Raw genomic sequence first — 25,223 nt, forward strand, 5'->3', positions numbered from 1 at the left:
ATTTGGGCCCCCCCATAACCCCCAAATCACCCCCATCACCCCAAAACCTCTTAGCCCTCCCCATCCTCTCTTAAGCCCCCCCAAATGCCCTTTTAACACCCCCCCCCAAATCCCACTTTGGGGGTGCTGGGGAGTGTCCTCCCCCTTTGTGACCCCCCCCAAATTTCCCCCCCCCCCCACACCAGGGCTCCCCCGAAAACTCCCCCGCGCCAAACCCTGCTCGGACCCCAACCGGGTGCGGGAGCCGGGAGAGGTCGACTTCGATATCGAGGTATTGGGGGGGGGGGATTGGGGGGGCACTGGGGGGGGGGGCAAAGGGGGTTTTGGGGGGGTACTGGGGGGTTTTGGGGGGCTGGGGGGGGCAAGGGAGGTTTTGGGGGAACACTGGGGGGGTCCCAGAGCGGTTTTGGTGTGCTGGGGGGGTGGTTGGGAAGCCAGTGGTGCCTCTTGGGGGGTGCTGGGTGGGGTCCCAGAGATATTTTGGGGTATAGGGGGGGGAGCCAGGGAGGGTTTTGGGGTTCACCCCCCCCCCCGTACTGCTCCCCCCAGGAAGATTATACGACAGAGGAAGAGGAGGGGGGAGCAGGGGGGAGCGCGGCCGGCATCCTCGACCTGCTGAAGGCCAGTCGGCAAGTGGGGGGTTCAGAGTACCCCCAACTTAGGTGAGGGGGGGTCCCCAGGGGGTTTGGGGGGGCCGGGGTGGGGTTTTGGGGGTCCCCAAGGAGTGTGGAGGAGCGTTTGAGGGCTGGTGTTGGGTTTTGGGGGTCCCCAAGGGGTGTGGAGGGGGATTTAGGGACATTCCTGTGGGATTTGGGGGGTCCCCAGGGCTTTGGGTTTGGTTTTGGGGGTCCCCAGGGGTTTGGGGAGGCTATTGGGGGGGGGGCTGGCATTTGGGGGTCCCCAAGGGGTTTGGGGGGGCTGTTGGGTGGGGTTGGGTTTTGGGGGTCCCCAGGAGCTGGGAACCGTCTTTGAGGGGGACATTGGGAATTTGGGGGGGGTCCCTGGGGGCTTTAAGGGCCTTTTGAGGGGGGTCTGGGGATTTTGGAGGTCCCCCAATCCTTGGCGCCCCCCAAAAACCAACCCCCCCCCCAAAACAGCGAGGCCCCCGCCTCCCCAGCACCCGCGAAGCCATCCAAGGCATGCTCTGCATGGCCAATCTCCCAGCGGGGACCCCCCTGGGCCCCCAAATTGGTGGTCTGGGGGTTCAGGACCTGATCGGGGGGAGGTCCCGGAATTTCGGGGGGTCCCCGGCGTCCCCCCCCAGCCCCCCGAAGTACCGACAGCGAGGATGAAGCCAGCATGGACGAACAAGACAGTTTGGGGGCTTGCTTTAAAGACGCCGAATACAGTGAGTTTTTGGGGGGTATGGTGGGGGGACCCCCCAATATTTATCCCCCCCCAACCCCTGCTTATTTTCTCGCCCCCCCCCCCCCCCCTAGTTTATCCGTCGTTGGAGTCGGATGAGGATGACCCAGCTCTGAAATCGCTCCCTTAAAAAGAAGAAAGTCACCGATGATGCACCCTGGAGCCCCAAAGGTTGGGGGTACCCCCCTTTTTTGGGGGGGACGGGAGATTGCATCACGGGGAGGCCTGGGAATGGCTTTTGGGGGGGCCCTAAGGGCAGGGGAGGGGCTATGGGGAGGCTGGAAATGGGTTTTGGGGATCTGGAGGGGGATTTGAAGGGGGGCTGGGGGTTTTGGGGGGGTCCCTGCGTGTTTTGGGGAGTCCCCAGAGGGTGTGAGTGTGATTTGAGGGGGGACCTGGGGCTAGAGTTTGGGGTCCCAAGGAGGTTTGGGGGGGTCCAAAACTAACCCAGGAACCCCCAAATTTTTGGGGTGCCCCCCCCTTTTTCCAGCCCGGGTCACCCCCACGCTGCCCCGGCAGAGCCGCCCGGTTCGGGAGGGGACGCGGGTGGCATCAGTGGAGACGGGGCTGGCGGCCGCTGCCGCCAAACTGGCCCAGCAGGTAAGATTTGGGGGGCTGGGGTGAGGGGGGAATTTTGGGGTGCAAGGGGGGGGTTGGGGGGGCTCAGGGTGGGGTTACGGCAGGGGATTGGGGTGTGGGGGGACTGCTAAAGGGGGGTTTGGAGGGGGTTTTGGGGGGGTTATGGAGGTGATGGGGCATTTATGGGGTTCAGGGGGTTGTTGAGCAGTTCAGGGGGTCTTGGGGGGGGCATTTAGGGGGTTCAGGGGGGGTTTGGGGGGCACTTAAGGGGTTCAGGGACAAGTTGAGGGGTTCTGGGGGGTGTTGGGGGCATTTAGGGGGTGCCACAGGGTTGTTGGGGGGTGTTTAAGGTGTGCAAGGGGGAGCTAAGGGGTGCCAGGGTATTTTGGGGGGGCAGTTGGGGTTTTGGGGAGCAGTTAGGGGGTGTTGGGGGGCAGTTGAGGGGCAGTTCGGGGGTCTCTGGGGTCAATGGGTTTTGGGGGTCAGTTAAGGGGTGTTGGGGGCAATGAAGGGTTTCGGGGGGTAGTTGGGGGGCAGTTTGGGGCTACATAGACTCAGTCAGGGTTTTTTGGGGGGCTCCTTAAGGTCAGTCAAGGCAGGGGCTGGTTTTAGGGGTGCCCCCTCCTTGACCCCCCCCCCTTCCCCCCTCCCCCAAAGGAGCACCGCAAGCTGCAGCGTAGGAAGGGCCCGACCAAACGCCGCCCCCCCCCTCGCCCCCCTCCCCTGAAGAGGAGGAAGAGGAAGAAGAAGAAGAAGATGACCCCCCCGAACCAGAGCCGGAACCTGAAGGGGAACCTGAAGGCGACCCCGAAATTGAGCTTGGGGGGGGGGAACCGGAAACAGACCCCCCCCCACCACCGGATCCGCCTTACCCTCCAGTTTGGCTGATCACGAATATACGGCTCGTCCGGGGGGGGCGACTGTTTTTGGGGTGGCCCAACCGGGACGAGCCCCCACCCCGATGGCACCCGGAGTCTTCCTCACCCAACGCCGGCCCCCTCCCGCTTCCTCCGCCGCCGCCCAGGGTAAGTTTAAGGAGCGGGGGGGAGATTTGGGGGGACCCTCCCCTCTGTGTCAGGGGATGGGGGGGGGTTTAACGGGTCCCTCCCGTTTTTGCAGGAAAACGCCCCAAAAAAGGGGCTGGCGACAGCCAAGCAGCGCCTGGGCCGGATCCTCAAGATCCATCGCAATGGGAAGCTGCTGCTCTGAAGAGGGGGGGCGGGGCTGGCGGCGGGCCACGCCCACAAGGGGGTGGGGCCAGCGGCAGGCCACACCCCCCTTGTCATCCCCACCCCCTTTGGGCTCTGCATTCGCTGCAGGGGAGAGCTGGTGTAGGGAGGGGGTGTGGCTAAGGTGGGGCCACGCCCATAGGGTTGGGTTTGAGTGGGGCTGCCCAGTGGGGGTGTGGCTTGCGGCAGGCCACGCCCTCCCCCCGCAGGTGGAGCCCCGCCTGCTTTGTACCCATGGATGCTGAACTGAGGGGGTGTGGCCACGTGGGGACACGCCCACGGGGAGGGCGTGGCTTACGGGGAGACCACACCCCCCACCGCAGGCGGAGCTCCGCCTGCACCCAGTGCAGGGAAGAGCGGCTGCTCTGAGGGGGTGTGGCCACGCGAGGCTACACCCACCGCGAGGTGTCAACCAGGCCACGACCACGCAGGGGCGGGGCTGCCGCCAGGCCCCGCCCACCGCGGGAAACTGCTCCTCGCTCCTTCCCATTGGTTGCCGCCGAGACGGAGGGGGCAGGACTTTCTTTCCCATTGGATGCCGCTAAGAGAGGAGGTGATTGGAGGAGCCAGGCCCGCCCTCGGACTGGAGAAGGAGTGGAGCTTTTGCTGATTGGTTCCCACTGGATTTTTTTTTTTTTACCCCCTCCCCCACGTGTCTTCAGGTTGATTGACGGGGGGTGGGGCCGCTTCCCATTGGCTGCCCCCGGTTTTGTAGGCGTGTCCGGAGGCCGCGGCCCCGCCCCCACTTTTGTATTTGTTAGAATAAAAAAAAAAGAGAAAAAAAAGGCAGATTAATTAATAATTAAAAGAGGACCCAGGTGTCCGGGGGAGTCATGTGACCAGCCCCCCCCCCCCACTTGCGCGCGGCTCAAGGGAGCTCCTGCCGAAGCCTCGCGAGATCTCGGAGAAGGGCGGGGCTCGCCCGCCGCTGAGATCTCGCGAGATCTTCCCCCCCCCCCGGAGCTCTCGCGAGATTTCGCCTTCCCCTCAGCCGGCGCTCTCGCGAGAGCCGCGCGCGCGCCGCCGCCGTTACCGCCGCTGAGGGAGCGGCCGCGCTTCCCACCCCCCCCCCCCCCACAACTCCCCCCCGCACGGTTCCGTTCACCCCCTCCCCTTCCTTCTCCCGGTATCTCCCGGTGGGGCGGGCCCGGTCCTTTCCCCGTCTCACTCTCGCGAGGCTTTGGGGCGAGAACGCTGCCGCCGCCGCCTCGCGAGATCTCGCCCTTCAGCCCGCCGGTGAGTGCCGGTGCTTGAGGGGGATGGCGGAGTGAGGTGGGGAGGGGGGGAGTGGAGGGGATGCCGTTACCGGCGAGGGAAACCACGGGGGGGGGGGGTGGGCCGTTGAGGCGGGGGGGGGGACGGGACACAAGGCCCAGCCGTTCTCCCCCTCCCCCCCCCCTCCCGGTACGAGGCGGGCTCCGTGAGAGACCCTCCCCCCCCACTCTCCTCACGAACTCTCGCGAGATTTCACCCCCCCCGCCCTCTCCCCTCACAGCCCTCTCGCGAGACTTCCCCCCATGCCTTCCCATTGGAAGGCCCCGCCCCCTTTTTTTTTTTTTTTTAGTTAGCATAGCCCCGCCCCCCTCCCTCCCGCCGCTGTTCTCGCGGGACTCGCCGCTCTCGCGGGATCTCGGCGGGGCCGCGGCTCGGGGGCTCTGTGTAAGATGGCGGCGGCGGCGGCAGGAGGCGGCCGGGCCCGGTGCTGACCCCCCCCCACCCCCCCCGACCCCTCCCCTCCAACCTTTTTCCTCCCCGTTTCTCCACCACCCCCCCTCCCTTAGCAGGTACCGGCAGGGCCGCGCGGGAACGGAACGGGGCGGGTGGGGGGGGGGGGGGGCTCTGCTCAACCACGGCTCCGTTGCCCTCAAGGGGGGGGAGGGAGGGCCGGCTCCGTCATGCGGGGCCCGCCCCTCCCCCTCCCGCCCCCCCCAGCGGCCTCCCGTGATTTAGGGGCCCTTTTCTCTCTCTTAAGGTTCTCTCCCCTCCGCGGCTTCCCTTAATTTAGCCCCCCCCCTTCAATATTTTAAGCCCTTCCCCTTCATGATTGAGGGTCCCCATCGGTATTTTTATCCTTCCTCCCCATACTTTAGGCCTCTCCCCGTCTTTTAGGACCCCTCCCAGCATTTTAGGGTTCCCCTCGGTGTTTTAGTTCCCCCTCCCCATGATTTAGGGTGCCCATTGGTATTTTAGGCCTCTCCCCCATAGGTTTAGGCCTCCTTCTCATAGGTTTAGGTTCCCCCCCCGTAGGTTTGCCCCCCACCCTTCAGACCTTCTCATTACTTAGGGCCCCCCCTCAGCGATTTCCTGGCATTTAGGGTACTCCTTAGAGGTTCCACCCACTTAGGGCCCCCCCGGGGCTTCCCTTAATTTCGGCCCCCCCCTTGTGATTTAGGATTCTACTTTCTCTAGCTTCACAGGATTTAGGTGCCTCCTCCATGATTTAGGCCTCCTCCTTCTTCAGGTCCCTAGGATTTAGGGGGTTCTTTTGCAACTTGCAGATTTTTAGGGCGCTCTCACTTATAGTTTAACTGTGTTTCAGTTCCCTGTAGTGGTTTAGGGGTCCCTCTTCCACCAATCACCAAAATTTAGGGCCCCCCCCTTGATTTGGGGGCCCCTTTCCTGGGACGTAAGGTCCCTCCCTCAGCTCCTCTTAATTTAGGCCCCCCCTGCCATTTAGGGGCCCCCATCATCCCTTAGTGCTCCCTGTCCATCACTTAGAGTCTTCTCTCCATCACTTAGAGGCCCCCCCGGCCCCCGGAGTCTCCCCATCATTTAACACCCCCGCCCCAACCAAGACCTCATCCCCCCTCAAATTTTGCCCCCCTCTCCAGAAGCACCTGGCTTCCTCCCCCTCACCCCGCGGCGAGCAACCGGGACGGCGCCGGGCCGAGGATGGACTGGCTGTGATTCCCGGTAAGGGCCCCCCCCTTCTTTTTTCTGTACTGTGGCCCCCCCCATTTTTTTCGGGGGGCCCCCCAAAATTTGGGGCGGGGGCTTTGAGACTATGCTGGGGGGGGTATGAGGGAGTGGGATGCTGTGGACGGGGGGGTCACACATCCGGGTCTCTCGTGTTACTTTGCTGCCACTGCTTTTCTGGAGCTTTTGGGGGGGAGCACCCCAAAACATTCCTTCTCTAAGGGGGGGTCATCTCAAAACCCCCCCCGGGGTGGGGGCAGTCCTGACGCCCTGGCGACGGTCACCCCCCCCTGCTCCAATTTGATGCGTCACCGTCACCAAACCGGCCGTGCCGGCAGCATGGGGAGGGGGGGGCCACAACCGGAGGGGGGGCCGCTGGCGAACCCTGTCACCGCGTCTTTAATTAGGTTGCTAATTAGCTTCCCCTCATTAGCCTCGCGGTGCTAATTATGGGGTGTTTATTGGGGGGGGGGGACCGACACCCCCACGCTGCCGTGGGGTTTTGCACATTCATTGTTCAGCCAGTGGCCGCAACGTCATCGGCCGGCGCCGCGGCGCTTGCCGGGACGCCGAGTCCCGCCGAAACCACAAACCACGCCGAGAGGAGGGGAGGGGGAGGTTGGGAAACACTGTCCCTATCACCTGTGGGAGGGGGGGGCTGTCACCCGCGGCGGGGGGGGGGGACAACAGAGGAGCGGTGGCAGTGTCACCCCCCCCATGTTTTGATGTCACCCCGCAGGTGGATTGTGAGGATAAGGCCCCCCCAAGATGAAAGTGGATCGGACGAAACTGAAGAAAACCCCCACAGAGGCGGTGAGGGGGGTTGGGGGGGCGAGGACACTTGGGGAGGGGGGAGAAGCGAGGGGGGGGGACAATAAGTGACACAGTGTGTCCCTGTCCCCAGCCCGCCGACTGCCGGGCCCTCATTGAGAAGCTGAAGGCGTGCGGCGATGAGCAGCTCTTGGCCGAGCTGCAGCAGATCAAGACATGGAACATTGGGAAGGTGCGAAAAGGGGGGGTGGGGGGGCTCCCCAATATTAGGAGAGACCCTAAAATGTCGGGGGGCCCCCAAAATTCAAAGGGGCTCATGGGATTGTCTCCAAGCTGTTGGGGTGATGCTGAGCTTGTCCCCAAACCGTGGGGGTGATGTGGGTGAAATGTCTCTGGAGTCCCCTTTCCAAAATGGTGGGGAGCACCCCAGTTTGCTCACAGCACCCACAAAATGGTGGGGGGCACCCTATTTTTTAAAGAGCCCCCCAAAACCCAAGGAGAACTCGTTGCCCCCCTGGGTTGGTGTAGCTTGGGACCACTGTAGAGTCCTACAATAGTGGGGGGGGCACCCTAAATTCCCTGCAGCCCCCCAGATGATGGGGACACCCCATAGCCCCCCGCAAAATGGCGGGGAGCACCCCAGTTTTCCTTTAGCATTTTCCAAAATGGTGGAGGGGCACCCCAGTTTTCCTAGAGCTCCCCTAAGATGGCAGAGACACCCCAATTTCCCCACAGCTCCCCTAAAAAAAGGGGGGGTACTCCCCAGCACCTCAAAATACCAAAGGGGTACCCCAATTTCTCTACAGCTTCTCCCCCAAAATGAGCACCCCAATTTTCACCACTGCCCTTGAGCTTTTGTGACCCCAAATCCATTTTGGTGGATCCCAAAACTACGAGGGGGGCACCCCAGTTTCCCCACAGCCCCCCTAAAACGGTGAAAGGACATTTTCCAGCCCCCCCCCAAACACCAAGTGGGCACCCCACTTTCCCTGCAGCCCCCCTAAAAGAGGCACCCCAATTTCCCTCCAGCCCCCCCCCCCCCGCCTTGGGCTGGTGGAACTCTGAACCCATTTGGCTGTGGAGCCCCAAAATTGTGGGGAGGCACTCAGCCCCCCTAAAACAGCAGAGAAGCACTCCCCAGCCCCCCAAAACACCAAGGGGGTGTAGCCCAATTCCCCCCTAGCCCCCCCAAAAGGAGCACCCCAATTTCATCCCTGTCCTGGGACTGTTGTACTTCCAAACCCCTCCTCTTGCAGAGCCCCAGAGCTCCAGGGGAACACTCCAATTTCCCCTCAGTCCCCTTAAAACAGCAGGGAGGTGCTCCCCAGCCCCCCAAAACACCAAGGGTGGGTACCCCAATTCCTCTCTAGCCCCCCAAAATGTTGAGGAGGGGAAACAGGCGGCTATTTGCTTGCCTTGAATTGTGATGGGGGCCCAACCCACTGCATGTAGGGATTTAAAATGAGGTGGAGGTCTCTCCATTGCCCTTCCAAGATATCGGGGGACCACCGCTTGTCATTCAATGGCCCCCCCAATATTCCCGCCTCCCTCCCCAGTGCGAGCTGTACCACTGGGTGGATCTCCTGGATCGTTTCGATGGAATCTTGGCGGAAGCGGGTCGACCGGTGGAAAACATGTCCTGGATGTTGGCCTGCGACCGCCCAGAACGAGAGCAGCTGAAAGCTCTTCTCCTGGCTCTCCTCAATTTCACCGCTCTCCTCATCGAGTACAGCTTCTCCCGTCACCTTTACAGCTCCATCGAGGTACCAGGGAGGGGGGGGGGAGCCCCAAAAATATATTTGGGGGAGTTCTAAGAGATGGTATTTGTCACCTGATGGGGGTTGTTTGGTGTCATGCAGCACCTGACGACACTGCTGGCCTCCTCGGACATGCAAGTGGTGTTGGCGGTGCTCAATCTCCTCTACGTCTTCAGCAAACGTTCCAATTATATCACCCGGTTGGGGTCTGACAAACGAAGCCCCCTCCTCTCCCGCCTTCAGCACCTGGCTGAGGTGAGAGGGTGGGGGTCCCCGCCAACTTTTTTTGGGGTGTCTCTTAACGTCCCTTCGATGTTCTGGTTGATCTTTGTGTTCTTTTGTCACTCGCGCAGAGTTGGGGTGGAAAAGAGAATGGATTTGGGTTGGCTGAGTGCTGTCGGGACCTCCACATGCTGGTGAGCCTCAATCTTGGGGTCCCCCAAAACCGACCTGTTCCCTTCTGTCACATTCTGTGGTCTCCAATGTTGTCTTGTGTCCCCTTGTCATGTTCTGGGGTTCCCTAATGCTGTTTTATGTGTCTTTATCACATTCTGGGGTCCCCCGATGCTGCCTAGTGTCCCTTCAGGGTGGCCTGGGGTCCCCCAACAGTGTCCTGTCATCGTCTTTTGTCATGTCGTGGGGTCCCCGAAACTGTCCTATGTCCCAGGGCCCCCCAATGCTGTCCTGTGCCCCCTCAAGGTCCCCCACACCATCCTGGGGTCCCCCAGAGCTGTTCCATGTTTCCTTGGGGTGTCCTGGGGTTCCCTGACACTATTTTGTCCTCCTTTGTCACATCCTGGGGTCCCCAACACTGTCCCACGTCCTAGAGTCCCCCAACACTCTCCCATTTCCCCTCAGTGTCCCCCAACGCTGTCCCATCTCCCCTCATTGGATTCTGGGGTCCCCCAACACTGTTCCTTGTTCCCTCAAGGTGTTTTCAGGTCCCCCCACTCTGTCGTGTTCCCTCTTTCGTGTCCTGGGGACCCCAACACTGTCTTGTGTGTGTGTGTCCCATCATGTCCCAGGGTCCCCCGATGCCATCTTGTGTCCCCTCATCGCATCCTGGTGTCCCCTGTCATGTCCAGGGTCTCCCAACAACGTTTTGTCACCCTTATCATGTCCTGGGGTCCCCCAGTCCCATTCTGTCACTGCTCTTGTGTCCCCATGTCCCTGGACCTTATTGTGTCACCCCTCTTGTGTCCCCAAACCCGATCCTGTCACCCCTCTTGTGTCCTGGTGTCCCCAAACCTGATCCTGTCACCCTTCTTGTATCCTCAAATCTCATCCTGTCACCCTTCTTGTGTCCCTGGGCCCAATTTTGTCACCCCCGTTACATCCTGGTGTCCCCAAACCTAGTCGTGTCACCCTTATCATGTCCCCAAACCCCATCCTGTCACTCTTCTTGTGTCCTGGTGTCCCCAAACCCCATCTTGTCACCCTTCTTGTGTCCTGGTGTCCCCAAACCCCATCCTGTTACCCTTCCTGTGTCCTGGTGTCCCCAAACCCCATCCTGTCACCCTTCTTGTGTCCCTGGTCCCGATTCTGTCACCCTTCTTGTGTCTTTGTGTCCCCGGGCCCGATTCTGTCACCCCTCTTATGTCCTGGTGTCCCCAAATCTAGTCGTGTCACCCCTCTTGTGTCCCCAACCCCGATCTTGTCACCCCTCCCATGTCCCCCATGTTCCCAACCCAGGGGAGGGGACACCGCTGTCCCCTCCCCACTCACCCCTGTGTGTCCCCCCACCACCGCAGAAGTACCCCCCCAGCGCCACCACTCTCCACTTTGAGTTCTACGCCGAGCCGGGCGTCGAGGTGAAGGTGGACAAGCGGGTGAGTGACAGGGGACATTTGGGGACACAGGAGACATTTGGGGACATGGGGGAGCCCCCCAAAACATCAGGGCCCCCCCTAACCCCCCTTCAACCCCCCCACAGGCCACCAGCACCACCCTACACTACATTCACATCGAGCAGCTGGACAAGGTAAGCATGCTGGGGGGGGACGCAGCATCAATTGGAGGGGCCCCCACCTTCTGCACCCCTGTTTTTCTCTGTGTGCCCCCATTTTCTCTCTGCGTCCCGTCCCCGTTCCCCCCCCAGATTTCAGAGAGCCCCTCGGAGATCATGGAGTCCCTCACCAAGATGTACAGCATCCCCAAAGACAAGCAGGTGAGAAAACGGGGGGGGCACCTGAGGAATTTGGGTGGGCACACACAGATTCGGGAGGGGTGTGACACACCACGGTGACCCCCCCCAAATTCTTCTGCTTCCATCTAGATGCTCCTTTTCACTCACATCCGCCTGGCCCATGGCTTCTCCAACCACAAGAAACGACTACAAGCGGTGCAAGCCCGGCTCCACGCTATCTCCATTTTGGGTAGGAGAATTAATTAGTGTTAATTAACGGTTTTTAATTATGGAAAAGTTGTTTTAATCGGGGGGGGGGGGGGTTGGTTTTGGGGGGGTCTGGGGGGCTTTTTTGGGTGACACCCCCCCCTTTTTTTTTTTTTTGCAGTGTATTCCAACGCCTTGCAGGAGTCAGCCAACAGCATTTTGTACAACGGTCTCATTGAAGAATTGGTGGACGTTCTCCAAATCACTGACAAGCAATTAATGGTGAGGAGCTCCCCCCTCCCCAAAATAAGCCACCCAGCCCCCCCCAAAACACAACCCACATCACGCCGTGCTCCCCCCCGCCCAGGACATCAAGGCAGCTTCTTTGCGGACCCTCACCTCCATTGTGCATCTGGAGCGAACACCAAAACTCAGCAGCATCATCGATTGTACCGGCACCGCTTCTTATCATGGTTTTCTTCCCGTGTTAGTCCGGAATTGTATCCAAGCCATGATCGGTGGGTTCACAGAAATCCCAAGGGGGGGATCCCCCAAATTATTTTGCGGGGGGTTAACCCACCCTAACACCCTCCTGCCCACCCCCCCCAGACCCCTCCATGGAGCCCTATCCCCACCAGTTCGCCACCGCTCTCTTCTCCTTCCTCTACCACTTGGCCAGCTACGACGCCGGCGGCGAAGCTTTGGTCTCCTGCGGCATGATGGAAGCATTGTTAAAGGTGAGCATGAAGCCACGGGAGGGGTGGGGGGCGTCCCTAAATATTTTGGGGATCCCTTCACCCCCTTTTTTTTTTATCCCCTCCCCCCAAAAAAAAGGTCATCAAGTTCCTGGGGGATGAGCAGGATCAAATCACCTTTGTCACCCGAGCCGTGCGGGTGGTGGATCTCATCACCAACCTTGACATGGCCGCCTTCCAGTCACACAGCGGCCTCTCCATCTTCATCTACCGCCTCGAGGTAGCACGTCCATCCCCCCACACCCCTAATTTTGGGGTGCTGAGGATCTTTTCGGGGTGCTGAAGATCTCCTTCCCCCCACAGCACGAGGTGGATCTGTGCCGTCGCGAGTGTCCCTTCGTCATCAAGCCCAAGGTGCAGCGTCCCCCCGCCGCCACCCTCCCCGAGGGCGAGGAGATGGAGACAGACATGGAGGGTGAGGAAAAGGGCAGAAAAAGGAGTGTCACCCTCCCCGATGTCATTTGTCACTCCTCTGACGTCACGGTCACCCCCACAGTGACGGACGTGGCCATGGAGAGCAGCCCCGGTCCTTCGAGCGAAACCCGACAGGATCCGGCGCCGCCGGCAAACGCTGCCGCCGCCATGCCCAGCACCAGCACCGCCGCTGCCTCTTCCCCGCGCGGTGGTAGGTGACACCCTGGCGTTGGGGACACCGCAGGGAGGATGTTGGAGACACCACCGGGGGGGCTCACGCCTATGTGTGTCCCCCCCCCCGGCTTTAGGAGTCCAATGCATCCCCCAACGCGCCGCCTTGCTCAAATCCATGCTGAATTTCCTCAAAAAGGCCATCCAAGATCCCGCTTTCTCCGACGGCATCCGCCACGGTGAGTGTCCCCCGACGTCCCTAATCCCCAGGGGACAATGGAGAGGGGGGGCATCACCCCCTCACCCCCTTTTTTTTGTGCCCCCCTCCCACCCCAAAAAAGTGATGGACGGCTCGCTGCCCACCTCCCTGAAGCACATCATCAGCAACGCCGAATATTACGGCCCTTCGCTCTTCCTCCTGGGTGAGCTTCGCCCCCAAAACCCAACAGAAGGGGAATTTGGGGGGGTGGGAAAAGATGTGGGGATCCTTCCCCCCCCCCCAAAAAAACAATCCACCCGCCCCCCCCCTCCTCAGTGCCCCCCGTCTCTCTCCTCCCGCCGCAGCGACCGAGGTGGTGACGGTCTTCGTGTTCCAGGAGCCTTCGCTGCTCTCCTCCCTGCAGGACAACGGCCTCACCGACGTCATGCTCCACGCTCTCCTCATCAAAGACGTGAGTTTACGCATCCCCCACACCCTCTCCCCACACGCCGTGGGGCTGCCCCACGTTTCCTACTCTCCTTTTTCTTACTTTGTTTTTAAGGTCCCAGCTACTCGAGAGGTTTTAGGTTCGTTACCCAACGTTTTCAGCGCTCTTTGTCTCAATGCCCGGGGTCTGCAATCCTTCGTTCAGTGCCAACCCTTCGAGCGCCTCTTCAAGGTGCTGCTCTCCCCCGATTACCTGCCCGCCATGCGACGACGACGCAGTTCCGACCCCCTCGGTGAGCTGCGGTGGGGGGGGTCTTCCTTTATTTGGGGGGGCGGTGCTCTTATTTTTGTGAGGGGGAGACCCATTTGTACGAGAAAGGACGTTGGGAGAGGCACCTCGCTGCTGTTTCGGGGCCGCACTGCCGGCCTGTTAATACACTTTTTTGGGGGGTTGTTTACTATTTCTGGGGTGCTTCTGTTTATTTTGGGGAAACTCTTCCCACCCCCCTGCTGCTGTTTTCTAGCAAAGAGGCCCCCCCCAAAAAAAACCTCTGTACCCCCACAGGAGACACAGCCTCCAACCTGGGCAGCGCCGTGGACGAGCTGATGCGGCACCAACCCACCCTAAAGACAGACGCCACCACTGCCATCATCAAGGTGACACACGAGGGACGTTTTCGGGGTACCAGGACCACCCCAAGAGCCCCCCCTCCTAAAATTTTAGTTTCCCCTGTCCCTTTTTTTTCAGCTTTTAGAGGAGATTTGCAGTTTGGGCCGGGATCCCAAATACATTTGCCAGAAACCCTCGATGCAAAAAGCAGATGGGACAGCGGCAGCCCCCCCTCCTCGCTCCCCCCATGCTGCCGAAGAAGCTTCGAGCGAGGATGAGGAAGAGGAAGAAGTTCAGGCCATGCAGAGTTTCAGCGCTACCCAACAGAGCGAGACCGAACCCAGTCAGCAGTGAGTATTTTCGGGGGGGGCAATAAGAGTTTTTCAGGGGCTGGACACTCTTCGACATTTCCCTGTCTTTGATTTTTAGGGTGGTGGGCACGGAGGAGCGCATCCCCATCCCCCTGATGGATTATATTCTCAATGTGGTGAGGAAAAAAAGGGTTCACCCCCCACTTAGGGGGTTTTTGGGATTTTGGGGACCCCCCCAAACCCCAATTTCCTCCCATGAACCCCCAAATTTCCTCCCCCCAAAGATGAAATTCGTGGAGTCGATCCTCAGCAACAACACAACGGACGATCACTGCCAGGAATTCGTGGCTCAACGGGGGTTGCGTCCCCTTGTCACGATTTTGGGGCTCCCCAATCTTCCTGTTGACTTCCCCACCTCCGCCGCTTGTCAGGCCGTAGCCGGAGTCTGCAAATCTATCCTGGTATGGGGGGAGAAAGTTTTGGGGTGCTGGGGGGGACCCCAGAAAGTTTTGGGAGGGACGATGGCAGCCCCTGAAACGGGGACAGGGAGTAGGTGAGGGCTGGCAGGGCGCTGATGCTGTCCCCCACCTCAGTGAGGGGTGATGGGGGTCTGGGGGGACCCCAAAAAGGTTTAGGGGGGACTCTGAAATGGCAAGAAGGAGGTGGTGAGGGCTGGCAGGGTGCTGTTGGCGTTCCTCACCTCGGTGAGGGGCAGTGGGGGTCTGAGGGGACCCCAAAAAGGTGACAAGGCGCTGAGGGGGCACCCCAAAAAGGTCAGTGGGGGTTTTGGGGGGACCCTTAAAAGGTGACAGGGTTCTGGGAGAGGACCCCAGACAGCAGATAGGAGTCTAGGGGGGGACCCCAAAAAAGGCATCAGGGGCTTGAGGGGGGCACCCCGAAAAGCTGACGGGGGTCTAGGGGAGACCCCAGAAAGGCATCGGGGGGGGTCTAGGGGGAACCCTGAAAAGCTGACAGGGAGCAGGTGGGGGATGGCAGTGTGCCTATGCCAGTGTAGGGGTGATGCTGGGTGCTGTCCTGGGGACACCAGCCACCGTTTTACTTCCCCCAAAAATTCGGATTCCCCTCGATAAATTTGAATTCCCACCAATAAATTTTAGTTTGTTCTTGAAATTTTAATTCTTTTGTTCTCAATTTTGATTTTGTTTTAATAGTAAGTTGTCCATCAATTCTAATTTTTGGTTCAGATTTTGATTTTTTCTTTGAATTTTAATTTTTTGTCGAATTTTAATTTTGCCCCCAATTCTGATTCTTTCTTCCAGTTTTAATTTTCTTCTTCAGGTTTTGATTCTTTCTCCAAATTTTAGTTTCCTCCTCCTGATTTTGATTTGCTCCTCCCAGATTTAGATTCTCCCCCTCACCAGATTTAGACTCTCTCTTCCCAAATCTTAATTAACCCCCTAATTTTCTATCTCCTCTCTTCACCCCCAGACGCTGTCTCACGAGCCGAAGGTGCTGCAGGAGGGTTTGCTGCAGCTGGAAGCCGTGCTGTCGGCACTGGAACCCCTCCACCGTCCCATCGAGGCGCCGGGGGGGTCGGTGCTCTTGCGGGAGCTGGCGGGGGCCGGCAGCGTCCCCGATGCCACCCTCTCGGCGCAAGCCACCCCCCTCCTTCACGCCCTCACCGCCGCTCACGCTTACATCATGATGTTCGTCCACACGTGTCGTGTGGGGCAGGTAAAGAGGACGGGACACGACACGTGGAAGGGGGACACCCCCTCACCCCCATATTTTGGGGTGGGGGTCATCATCTTTTTCTCGTTCCCCAGAGTGAAATCCGAGCAATTTCGGTGAACCAGTGGGGATCGCAGTTGGGATTGAGCGTTTTGGGGAAACTGAGTCAGCTCTACTGTTCCTTGGTGTGGGAGAGCACCGTGCTGCTGTCGCTTTGTACCCCTAATAGGTATTGGTGGGGGGGGCGGGGGGGTCTGGGGAGGATCTAGGGGGGTTGAGGAGGACTTTGGGGGAGTCAAGGAGGAGTTTGGGGAGTAATGGGGAGCACCCAGGGGGAATGGGGAGGATCTGGGGGGGTACTGGGGAGCATCCTGGGTAGGTGAGGAGGATTTTGGGGGGGCTGATGAGTTTCGGGGGGGGCTGGGGAGGATCTGGGGGGATCACGGAGGACTTTAGGGGACTGAGGAGGATTTGGGGAGGATCTGGGGGTCTGGAGAGGATCTTGGGGGGGTTGAAGAGCATCTTGGGGGGGCTTCAATAAGATTTGGGGGGTTTCAAGAGGATCTTGGGAGTATTTGGGAGGGGTGAGGAGCATCTTGGGGGACGACGACTGGGGGAGGATCTGGGGGGCATCCGCTCCCACATGGGATATCGGGGGGGGCTCTTAGGGGGTGGGGGGGTGCTGAGGAGCCCTTCCCCTGCCAAACTATAGAGCACCCCAGTGACCCCCCCCCCGATTTTCACATCCTCCCCCTCCAGCCTCCCCCCGGGGTGTGAGTTTGGGCAGGCTGACATGCAGAAGCTGGTGCCCAAGGAGGAGAAGGCAGCGCCCAGCCCCCCCCAGGCTGGCAAGAGGGCAGGTAGGTTTTGGGGGGGTGGGGAGGGGGTCTGTAGGGATGTGGGGGGGTTTTATAGGGGTGGGGGGTGTATTTGGCAGGGTCTTTAATGGAAAAAGGGGATGTCGTTAATGGAAGATGGGGATTTTTAATAGAAAAGAGGGATTGGGGGGGTTTAGGGGAAGGGGGTTCTTGGGAAAGGGAAGGTTTTGGGGGGTCTTTTGGGGAAAGGGGGGTGTAGGGGAAAGGGAGTTTTTTAGGGGGTATCTTGAGGGGAAAGGGGGGGTCTTGGGAGGGGCTCTTGAGAAGGGGAGGTGTTTAAGAGTATCTAGTATAAAGAGGAGGTCTTTAGGATAAGGGGGGTCTCTGTGGAGTGTTCTGGGGAAGGGGGAGGCATTTTGGGGTGTCTTTAGAGGGAAAGCGGGGGTCTTTAGAAGGAAGGGGGGCCTTTAGGGGGAATGGGGAGAGCTTGGGAGGGGTCTATAGCAGAAGGGGGGATCTTTAGGGGAATGGGGGGTCTTTGGGGGGGTCTTTAGGGGAGGGGGGGTCTTTAGGGTTGGGTGAGGGTTTGGGGGGTCTTTAGGGGAATGGGGGGTTCTTAGGGGAAGGGGGAGGCATTTGGGGATGTTAGAGAGAGGGGGGTCTTTGGGGGTGTCTTTGGGGGAATGGGAGCTTGGGAGGGGTCTTTGAGGGGGGTCTTTAGGGGAAGGGGGAGGCATTTGGGGGTGTCTTTGGGTGGTTTTAGAGGGAAGGGGGGCCTTTGGGGGGGGTCTTCAGGGGGAAGGGGGGTCTCTGGAAGGGGTCTTTAGGGGAAGGGGGGTCTTTAGGGGGAATGGCAGAGCTTGGGAGGGGTCTTTGAGGGGGATCTGTAGGGGACTGCTGGCAGCACTTTAGGGGTGCTCACGTCCTTCCCTCCGCCTCCTTCCAGAAGGCGAAGCGGAAGGTCCAGGCCCCGGCGGGGGGGCGGTGGGCAGCGAACCCCCCCCCCCACCCCCAGCCCAGGGGTTACTGGAGGGGATGGGGTTGGAGAGTGAAGCCCTGGCCCCCATGGAGACGGACGAACCCAGCACCGCCGACCCCAAAGCCAAGGCCAAGATCACCCCTGCCATGGCCGCCCGCATCAAACAGATCAAACCCCTGCTTTCTGGTGAGGGCGGGGGGGCCCCCAAAAACCAGCAGGGGGGTGGGGGGGGCCAAAAAAAACAGCGAGAGGTCCCACCAAGAAAAACAGAGGGGGGGCCCTCTTGAATTGCTGAGGGGAGTGGGGAGAGGATGGGCGATGTGGGTGGTTTTGGGGTGGGTAGCTTGGACGTGGGGGTCCCCAAAAAGGAGGGAGTATGGGTAGGGGGTCCCTGAAAAGGTGGGGTGGAGAGCCCAGGTTTTGGGGTATTTCTTGAGGGGGTGGCCCAAGGGTCTTGGGTGCTGGGTGTGGGGGTCCCTAGGGGGCTCAGGTGCTGGATTTTGGGGTCCCCAGGGTCTCAGGTGCTGGACGTGGGGGTCCCCTAGAGAGCTAGATGCTGGAATTTGGGGTCCCCATCCATTTTGGGGAGATGGCTAACACCGTGACACGTTCCTTCCCCCCCCCCCCCGCAGCCTCGTCGCGGCTGGGCCGGGCGCTGGCGGAGCTCTTTGGGCTCCTGGTGAAGCTCTGCGTGGGCTCGCCCGTTCGGCAACGCCGCAGCCACCACGCCGCCGCCGCCGCCCCCGCCCCCACCCCGGCCGCCCGCGCCACCGCCTCCGCCCTCACCAAACTGCTGACCAAGGGGTTGAGCTGGCAGCCCCCCCCCTACACCCCCACCCCCCGGTTCCGGTGAGCTCCGAGGGCGTGGAGCCAAGGGGAAAGGGTGGGGCTAGGGGGGTGGAGCCAAGGGGAAAGGGTGGGGCTGGGGTGGAGCCAAGGGGTCAGGCTGAGGGGTGGAGCTAAAGGGGAATGGGGTGGAGCCAAAGGGGAAGGGGTGGGGAGGAGCTAAAGGGGAAAGGGTGGGGCTAGGGGTGGAGCCAAGGGGAAGGGGTGGGGCAGGGTGGAGCCAAGGGGGGAGTGTGGGGGCTTGGGGTGGAGCTAAAGGGGAAGGGGTGGGGCTGGGGGTGGAGCCAAGGGAGAGGGGTGCGGATGAGGATAAGGATTGGGCCTGGGAGGGTGGAGCCAAGGGGAAAGGTGGGGGGGCTGGGGGTGGAGCCAAAGGAGAAGGGTGGGGCTGGGGGGTGGGTCTGAGGATGGGTGTTGGGGGTGGGGCCAAGGGGAAGGGGTGGGGTTGGAATGGGGTGGAGCTCAGGGGAAGGGGTGGGGCTGCAGGTGAGGGTGGAGTTTAGGCTGGAGTTATACAGAAGGGTGGGGCTTGATTAGGGTGGAGTCAAGGGGAGGGGGTGGAGCTAAGACAGGGGTGGGGCTTGGGTGGGGCTGGGGCTTAGTAGCCTATGGGCGGGGCTTGTATGTCCTGCATCCCAGAGTTGAGAAGCAAGAGCAGCGCACAGCCTGGGGGGGGGGGGCCTGGGGGTGGGGCCTTGTGGGCGTGGCCAGACTGCTAGTAGGCGGAGCCTGACCCCTCCCCATCCCCTCCTCTTTCTCCCTAGGCTAACCTTCTTCATTTGCTCCGTGGGCTTTACCTCCCCCATGCTCTTCGATGAACGCAAGTTCCCCTACCACCTCATGCTGCAGAAATTCCTCTGCTCCGGCGGCCACAACGCCCTCTTCGAGTAAGCCTACCCCCAAACCCCACCCTAAAAATTTGGGGACTCCCTTCTAATCTCTCTTATTTTACACTTCTATCACCCAGAACTTTCAACTGGGCGCTATCAATGGGGGGTAAAGTGCCGGTAGCGGAAGGATTGGAGCACCCTGATTTACCTGACGGTACCGGGGAGTTTTTGGACGCTTGGTTGATGTTGGTGGAGAAAATGGTGAACCCCAGTACGGTACTGGAATCGCCCCATGCTTTGCCGGCGAAAGCTCCCGCTCACGGCCAACCCCATTTCAGCGCCTTGCGGTTTCTCGTTGTCACCCAGAAGGTGGGGATAGGGACGGAGGGGCTGCGGAGGGAGCTTTGGGGGTGCAGAAGGGACTTTGGGGAGCTGTGGAGGGGACTTGAGGCATGGAGAAGGGACTTATGGGGCTGGGGGTAGCAGAGGGGGCTTGAGAGGTGCAAAGTGGGGTGCAGAGGGGATTTGGGGGCTGGAGAAGGGACTTGGGGGGCTGGGGGCTGCAGAGGGGAAGGTGCAGGGGGCTTGGGGGTTGCTGAGGGGTGCAGAGGGGACTGCAGATGGGGATGGGGGGCTGTGGAGGGGGATTGGGAGATGCAGAAGGGACTTAGGGGCTGTGGAGGCGGTTTGAGGGGGTGCAGAGGGGACTTGGGGGGCACAGAGGTGACTTGGGGACACGTTTAGGGGGGATACAGGGAGCCCTGGGGACTTGGGGGAGGGTGGCAAGCAGAGCGCACCCAGTTGACATGAGGATTCTTTGCACGCCGGGGAGGGATATGGGGCATGTAGAGCCAATACTGAGGGGGTGTCCCCCCCCAGATTTCTCCCCGCTCACCCCGAATTTTTTCATCCTTTGTCCCTGCAGGCAGCGTTCACGTGCATCAAGCAGCTGTGGAACCGGCGGCCGCTGAAGGTGTATGGAGGCCGGATGGCGGAATCCATGTTGGCTATCCTCTGTCACATCCTACGGGGAGAACCGCTCATCCGGGAACGCCTGGGTCGGGAACGGGAGGGCTCCCGGGGCGAGGAGGAAACGGGGGGCGAGGAAGGGGGACCCCGAAGAGAACCGCAGGTTAACCAGCAGCAGCTGCAGCAGGTGGGAACTGGGGAATGGTGGGTTGGGGGGGTGTTGGTGATCTCCAAATTTCGTTTTGTTTTTCCTAAGCTGTTTCTTTGTTTTTCAAAAGCGTTATTGGTTTTTCCAGATATTCTCTGGATTTTTCCTAATAACTGTTTTTGTTTCCAAAATCCATTTCCTGCTCCCAAAATCCCTTTTCTGCCCTTCTTAATCCCCATTTTGTGCTCTCAAACTCTTTTCTCTTCCCAAACTCCTTTCTGGTCCCCCAACAATCTCCTGATCCCTCAAATCCCTTTTTCTCTCCGCAAAATCCCCTTGTGGTCCTCATACCTCCTTTGGATTTTCCCTAACAATCTTCTGGTTCCCAAAATCTTCTTCTTGTCTCCCAAACTCCTTTTTTATCTCCTCAACCTCCTTTCTCATCCCCCCCCGATTGTTTTCTGATCCATCAAACCCTCTTTTCTCCCCCCAAAATCCCCTTGTGGTCCCCTCAAACCTTCTTTGGATCCTCCCTAACAATTTTCGTCTTCCTAAATTCCCTTCTTCCCCCCCCAACCCATTTTCTGGTCCTTCTTAATTCTCTGCTTTCTTCTCCCAAATGGTTTTCTGGTTTCTTCAAACCTTTTTTGAGTTCTTTCTAACCCCATTCTTGTCCCCCAAACCCCTCTTTTTGTCCCTAAAACTGTCTTTTTGTCCCCTCAAAACCCTTTCTTGTCCCCCCTAACCCCTCTCTGTACCTCCCTGCCACAGCTGATGGACATGGGTTTCTCGCGGGAGCACGCCATGGAGGCTCTGCTCAACACCAACACCATGGAGCAAGCAACCGAATACCTCCTCACCCACCCTCCTCCCCTCATGGGGGGCGTGGTACGGGTAAGAAAGGGGGGCAGGGGGTGGGGGGGAGCCCCCCTAAAATCTCCTGCTCCTTCCTCAGCCCCTCACCTCACCTCTGGTCCCCCCCCCAACAGGACCTGAGCATGTCAGAGGAAGACCAGATGATGCGGGCCATTGCTATGTCCTTGGGTCAGGACATCCCCATGGACCAGCGGGCAGAGTCCCCCGAGGTAGGGGGGAGACTGGGGGGACACACAGAGACAGGGGGATGATGACACGGGGTTTAGAATGGGAGCCCCACATCCCCCGCCCAGTTTTGTGCCTCTCGCACCCCATTTTCCACCCTCCCACCCTGTTTTTCACCTCTTGAGTCTCTCTCGTGACTCCCCAGCCTCATTTTGTGCCCCCAACTCCATTTCATGCCCCCCAATCCCTTTTCTCACCCTGTGACCCCATTTTGTGCCTCCTGACCCTATTTTGCACCCCCAACCCCATTTTTTACTCTCCAACCCTATTTCTTATCCCCAGACCCTACTTTGTGAGCTCCCCGACACCTTTTCTCACTCCTTGGACCTTGTTTTTGCCCCCCCCCCCCCCTTTTTTGCCCTGTGACCCTTTTACTCACCCCTGCTGACCCCATTTCTTGCCTCATTGCCCCTTTTTTTGCCCGGTGACCCCTTTTCTCACTCCCTGGGCCCCATTTCTTGCCCCTCGACCCTTTTGTTCTCCCCAGTGACCTCATTTTGTGTCCCACCAACCCCATTTCATGCCCCCCCCAATCTGTTTTCTTACTCTGTGACCCCGTTTTGTGTCCCCTGGACCCCATTTTTCACCCCACCAACCTTATTCTGTGTTCTCCAACTCATTTTTTCACCCTGTGACTCCATTTTATGTGCTGTTGAGCCCTGTTTTGTGCCCCTTTCACCCCATTTATTGCCTTGCCACCCCGCTTCTCACCCTGTACCCCCATTTCTTCCCCTGTCTTCGCCGCCGCAGGAGGCAGCCTGCCGCAAAGAAGAAGAAGAACGCCGTGCCCGCGAACGGCAAGAAGAAGAAGAAGCTAAATGCCTGGAGAAATTCGAAGGGGCCGAACCCTTGGAAGCAGCCGAGCTTTTGGCCTTCACTGACTCCATGCTTCCTGGTTGTTCCCAACTCCTGGATGAACTCCCCGACACCGTCTACCGCGTCTGCGACCTCATCATGACGGCCGTCAAACGCAACGGGGCTGCTTATCGCGACTCTGTCCTCAAACAAGTGGTCAAACAGGTAAAAATAAAAGCTTCCGCTCTACTTTTAAGGTCACCCAGATGTGCGGGTGATACCCTGACACCCCAAAATTTAGGTTTGGGAAGCGGCCGACGTCCTCATCAAGGCGGCATTGCCCCTCACCACGAGCGATACCAAAACGGTGTCAGAATGGATCAGTCAAATGGCGACTTTACCTCAAGCTTCTAATTTGGCCACTCGGATCCTTCTCCTCACCCTCCTCTTCGAGGTGAGACGATGGGGGCACCCCAAAATATTTGGGGGGGGCACCCTTGCTGTATTTCGTCCTCGTATTCGTGCATTAACTTTCACGGTGTTGTCCTAATGCTGATTTTCTCTCTAAAATTCTACTCTCTGGGTCAAAGCATGCAGGCCTGAGGGGTTCTTTAGGTATTTTGGGGGGTGTTTGGGGGTTTTTGGGGTGTCCCTGAACCCCAGGACATTTGGGTGACCCCCCCACATAGGAGCTGAAGCTGCCCTGCGCTCGGGTGGTGGAATCAAGCTGCGTGTTGGATGTCCTCATCAAGCTGCTGGAGGTGGTGCAGCCCTGCCTGCAAGCCGCCAAGGAGCACAAGGAGGTGCAGACCCCCAAGTAAGGAAGGGGGGCGGCCCCTCAAAACCCCCCCCCAGTGCCCCCCCCGCCCCGACCCACCAGTTGACATATTTGTGTTTTACCCCCCAGTTGATGTATTTGTGTTTTCCCCCAAAAGGTGGATCACCCCAGTCCTGCTCCTCATTGATTTCTACGAGAAGACAGCTGTCTCTTCCAAACGTAGAGCTCAGATGAACAAGGTGGGGGTCCTGGGGGGGACATGGGGGCTTGAGGGGGGGACACAGGGGATCTGGGATGGGGATGGGGCATCCGGGGAGGGATATGGGGTCATGGGGTGGGGATATGGGGTTTTGCGGAGGGAGAGGGTGTTCTGGGGGGGGATGTGTTCTGGGGAGGGGTTATGGTGTCCTGGGAGGGGGGACGTAGGGTGCTTGAGGGATACAGGGGGGGACTGGGATGGGAATGGGACAGGCTGGGGGGGGGATAATGGGGTTCTGGAGAGGGACACGGCGTCCTGGGGAGGACATGTGGGGTTGTGGGATGGGGATATGGGATCGCACAAAGTCCTGGGAGGGACGACGTGGGGTTGTGGGGACACAGGTGGGGTCTTGAGGGACCATAAGGGGCCCTGAGGTGACACATGGGGTTCTGGGGAGGAATGTGGAGTCATGAGGGGACACGTGGGGTCCTAGGGAGTCACACGAAGTCTTGGAGGGGGAGAGATGAGGTTGTGGGGACACACGTGGGGTCCCGGGGTGGGGATGTGGGCTTATGGGGTGACACATGGGGTCCTGGGGAGGAATATGGGGTCCTGGGGGGGTCACACAGGGTCCTGTGGAGGGTGACAAGTAGATGGTGCTCGTGACGCTGTGGTTGGACACGACACATGGTGGCACTCAGAGATTCTGAGTGGGGTTGGGGGAACACAAGCTGGGCGTACACACTGCTGACCACCCCCTTTCCCCCATCCTTGTCACTCCTTCTCACAGTATCTCCAGGCAACTGGGAACAACTGGCGCTGGTTCGACGACCGCTCGGGTCGCTGGTGCAGCTACAGCGCCAGCAACAACAGCACCATCGACGCCGCGTGGCGTGCCGGCGAGACTAGCGTCCGCTTCACCGCCGGCCGCCGCCGCTATACTGTCCAGTTCACCACCATGGTGCAGGTACCGGTGTCACCGCAACGAGGTCGGGGGGCAGACGTGCAATGTGGGGGGTCGACAGCACCCCCTCATTGTCACTTGGGTGTCATCCAGGTGAACGAGGAGACGGGAAACAGGCGACCGGTGATGTTGACGCTGCTGCGAGCCCCCCGATCCGGCAAGGGAGGGAAGGACGGTGCCGAAGGCGAGCGAGCGAGCGAGGAAGGACGGGATCCGGAGGGAAGGGGCAAGGAGGAGCCGCCCGGTATGTGGGGGGGAGGGGGGCACAGGACAATTTGGGGGGGGGGTGGGGTGGAGAGCTTGGGAGGGGATGTGGGGGTTGGGGCTGAAGGGGTGGATTTGGGGCTTGGGGGGGAAATCTGGGGGCTGGGGGGGGTTGTTAGGGTGTTGGGGGGGTGACCTGTGTCCCTGCACCCCCAAAGGTGGGAGGATATGGGGATTTGGGGGAAAGGGGTGGTATAAGGGGGAATTCGGGGGCTGAGGGGGGTGACCCATGTCCCTGCACCCCCAGAACTGCAGCACACAGATGGATACAGGACTCGGGGAGGGGGGGAAATGGGGTGATAGAGGGGGCTTCTAGGGGGGAATATTGGGGGGATTTGGGGCTGGGGGGGAAGATTTGGGGGCTCTGGGGGAGTTTTAAGAGGCCATGGAGGGGGTCAGAGGAGCCACAGGGGGTTACTAGGCTTTTGGGGGGCTCACCACAACCCACATCCTTGCAGCCCCAGAGCCAACGTCGGAGGAGGAAGCCTCAGCAGCCCCATCCTCATCCTCCCCTTCCCCGTCCTCCACCTCCCCCTCCCCGGAGGATCCCTCGGGATGGTCGGAAGCTCCGGTGCGAGGTCTGGCAGAAGAAGCGGTACCAGCAGTTCTCCGAGCGTGCGTCAGTATGTTGGGGGTACCGGTAGACCCCGATACTCTCCACGCCACTCTCCGTCTCTGCCTTCGTCTCACCCGACACCACAAGCACGCCCTCCTCTTTGCCGAGCTCCGCAGCACCCGCACCATCCTGGGGCTCACCCAGAGCTCTGGCTTCACCGGCTTCACCCCTCTGGTCACCCTTCTTTTCCGGCACATTATCGAGGATCCCTGCACCCTACGGCACACCATGGAGAAGGTGCTGGGGGTGGGCCTTGGGGGTGAAAGGGTGGGGGAGCTTGGGGGGCTGGGGACGAGGGGATTGGGGAGGTGAGGGGCTGGGGATGAGGGGATGGGGGGGCTTGGGGATGGAAGAGTTGGGGGTCTGGG

General features: G+C 60.0%; 2 protein-coding genes across 2 annotated transcripts in view; both read left to right on the plus strand.

Annotated features, from left to right (window-relative positions):
- The window catches only part of PHF8 (PHD finger protein 8), a 9,457-nt gene extending 5,478 nt beyond the window's left edge, over positions 1–3,979 (plus strand). The window contains 11 exon segments of the mRNA XM_075018470.1: positions 76–271; positions 550–662; positions 1,098–1,108; positions 1,111–1,273; positions 1,275–1,348; positions 1,440–1,492; positions 1,494–1,536; positions 1,856–1,965; positions 2,602–2,803; positions 2,805–2,974; positions 3,070–3,979. Coding sequence (XP_074874571.1) covers positions 76–271; positions 550–662; positions 1,098–1,108; positions 1,111–1,273; positions 1,275–1,348; positions 1,440–1,492; positions 1,494–1,536; positions 1,856–1,965; positions 2,602–2,803; positions 2,805–2,974; positions 3,070–3,153 — 1,219 coding nt within the window. The 3' untranslated portion in view covers positions 3,154–3,979.
- An 898-nt stretch (positions 3,980–4,877) lies between these two features.
- Positions 4,878–25,223, plus strand: part of HUWE1 (HECT, UBA and WWE domain containing E3 ubiquitin protein ligase 1) — a 43,528-nt gene continuing 23,182 nt past the window's right edge. The window contains 42 exon segments of the mRNA XM_075018567.1: positions 4,878–4,957; positions 6,005–6,086; positions 6,829–6,902; positions 6,994–7,092; positions 8,417–8,623; positions 8,720–8,872; positions 8,971–9,033; positions 10,369–10,446; positions 10,551–10,598; positions 10,716–10,784; positions 10,893–10,992; positions 11,131–11,231; positions 11,317–11,467; positions 11,559–11,686; positions 11,784–11,924; positions 12,008–12,119; positions 12,201–12,329; positions 12,427–12,528; positions 12,631–12,711; positions 12,854–12,960; positions 13,051–13,228; positions 13,501–13,592; positions 13,684–13,895; positions 13,975–14,032; positions 14,141–14,317; positions 15,306–15,551; positions 15,644–15,777; positions 16,308–16,408; positions 17,313–17,531; positions 17,978–18,194; positions 18,956–19,078; positions 19,159–19,390; positions 19,947–20,177; positions 20,910–21,032; positions 21,128–21,223; positions 21,990–22,259; positions 22,336–22,488; positions 22,724–22,851; positions 22,970–23,051; positions 23,802–23,978; positions 24,069–24,219; positions 24,698–25,092. Coding sequence (XP_074874668.1) covers positions 6,858–6,902; positions 6,994–7,092; positions 8,417–8,623; positions 8,720–8,872; positions 8,971–9,033; positions 10,369–10,446; positions 10,551–10,598; positions 10,716–10,784; positions 10,893–10,992; positions 11,131–11,231; positions 11,317–11,467; positions 11,559–11,686; positions 11,784–11,924; positions 12,008–12,119; positions 12,201–12,329; positions 12,427–12,528; positions 12,631–12,711; positions 12,854–12,960; positions 13,051–13,228; positions 13,501–13,592; positions 13,684–13,895; positions 13,975–14,032; positions 14,141–14,317; positions 15,306–15,551; positions 15,644–15,777; positions 16,308–16,408; positions 17,313–17,531; positions 17,978–18,194; positions 18,956–19,078; positions 19,159–19,390; positions 19,947–20,177; positions 20,910–21,032; positions 21,128–21,223; positions 21,990–22,259; positions 22,336–22,488; positions 22,724–22,851; positions 22,970–23,051; positions 23,802–23,978; positions 24,069–24,219; positions 24,698–25,092 — 5,709 coding nt within the window. The 5' untranslated portion in view covers positions 4,878–4,957; positions 6,005–6,086; positions 6,829–6,857.

The sequence above is a fragment of the Buteo buteo genome, chromosome 30 (assembly GCF_964188355.1).
Source record: "Buteo buteo chromosome 30, bButBut1.hap1.1, whole genome shotgun sequence".
Lineage (NCBI taxonomy): Eukaryota > Metazoa > Chordata > Aves > Accipitriformes > Accipitridae > Buteo > Buteo buteo.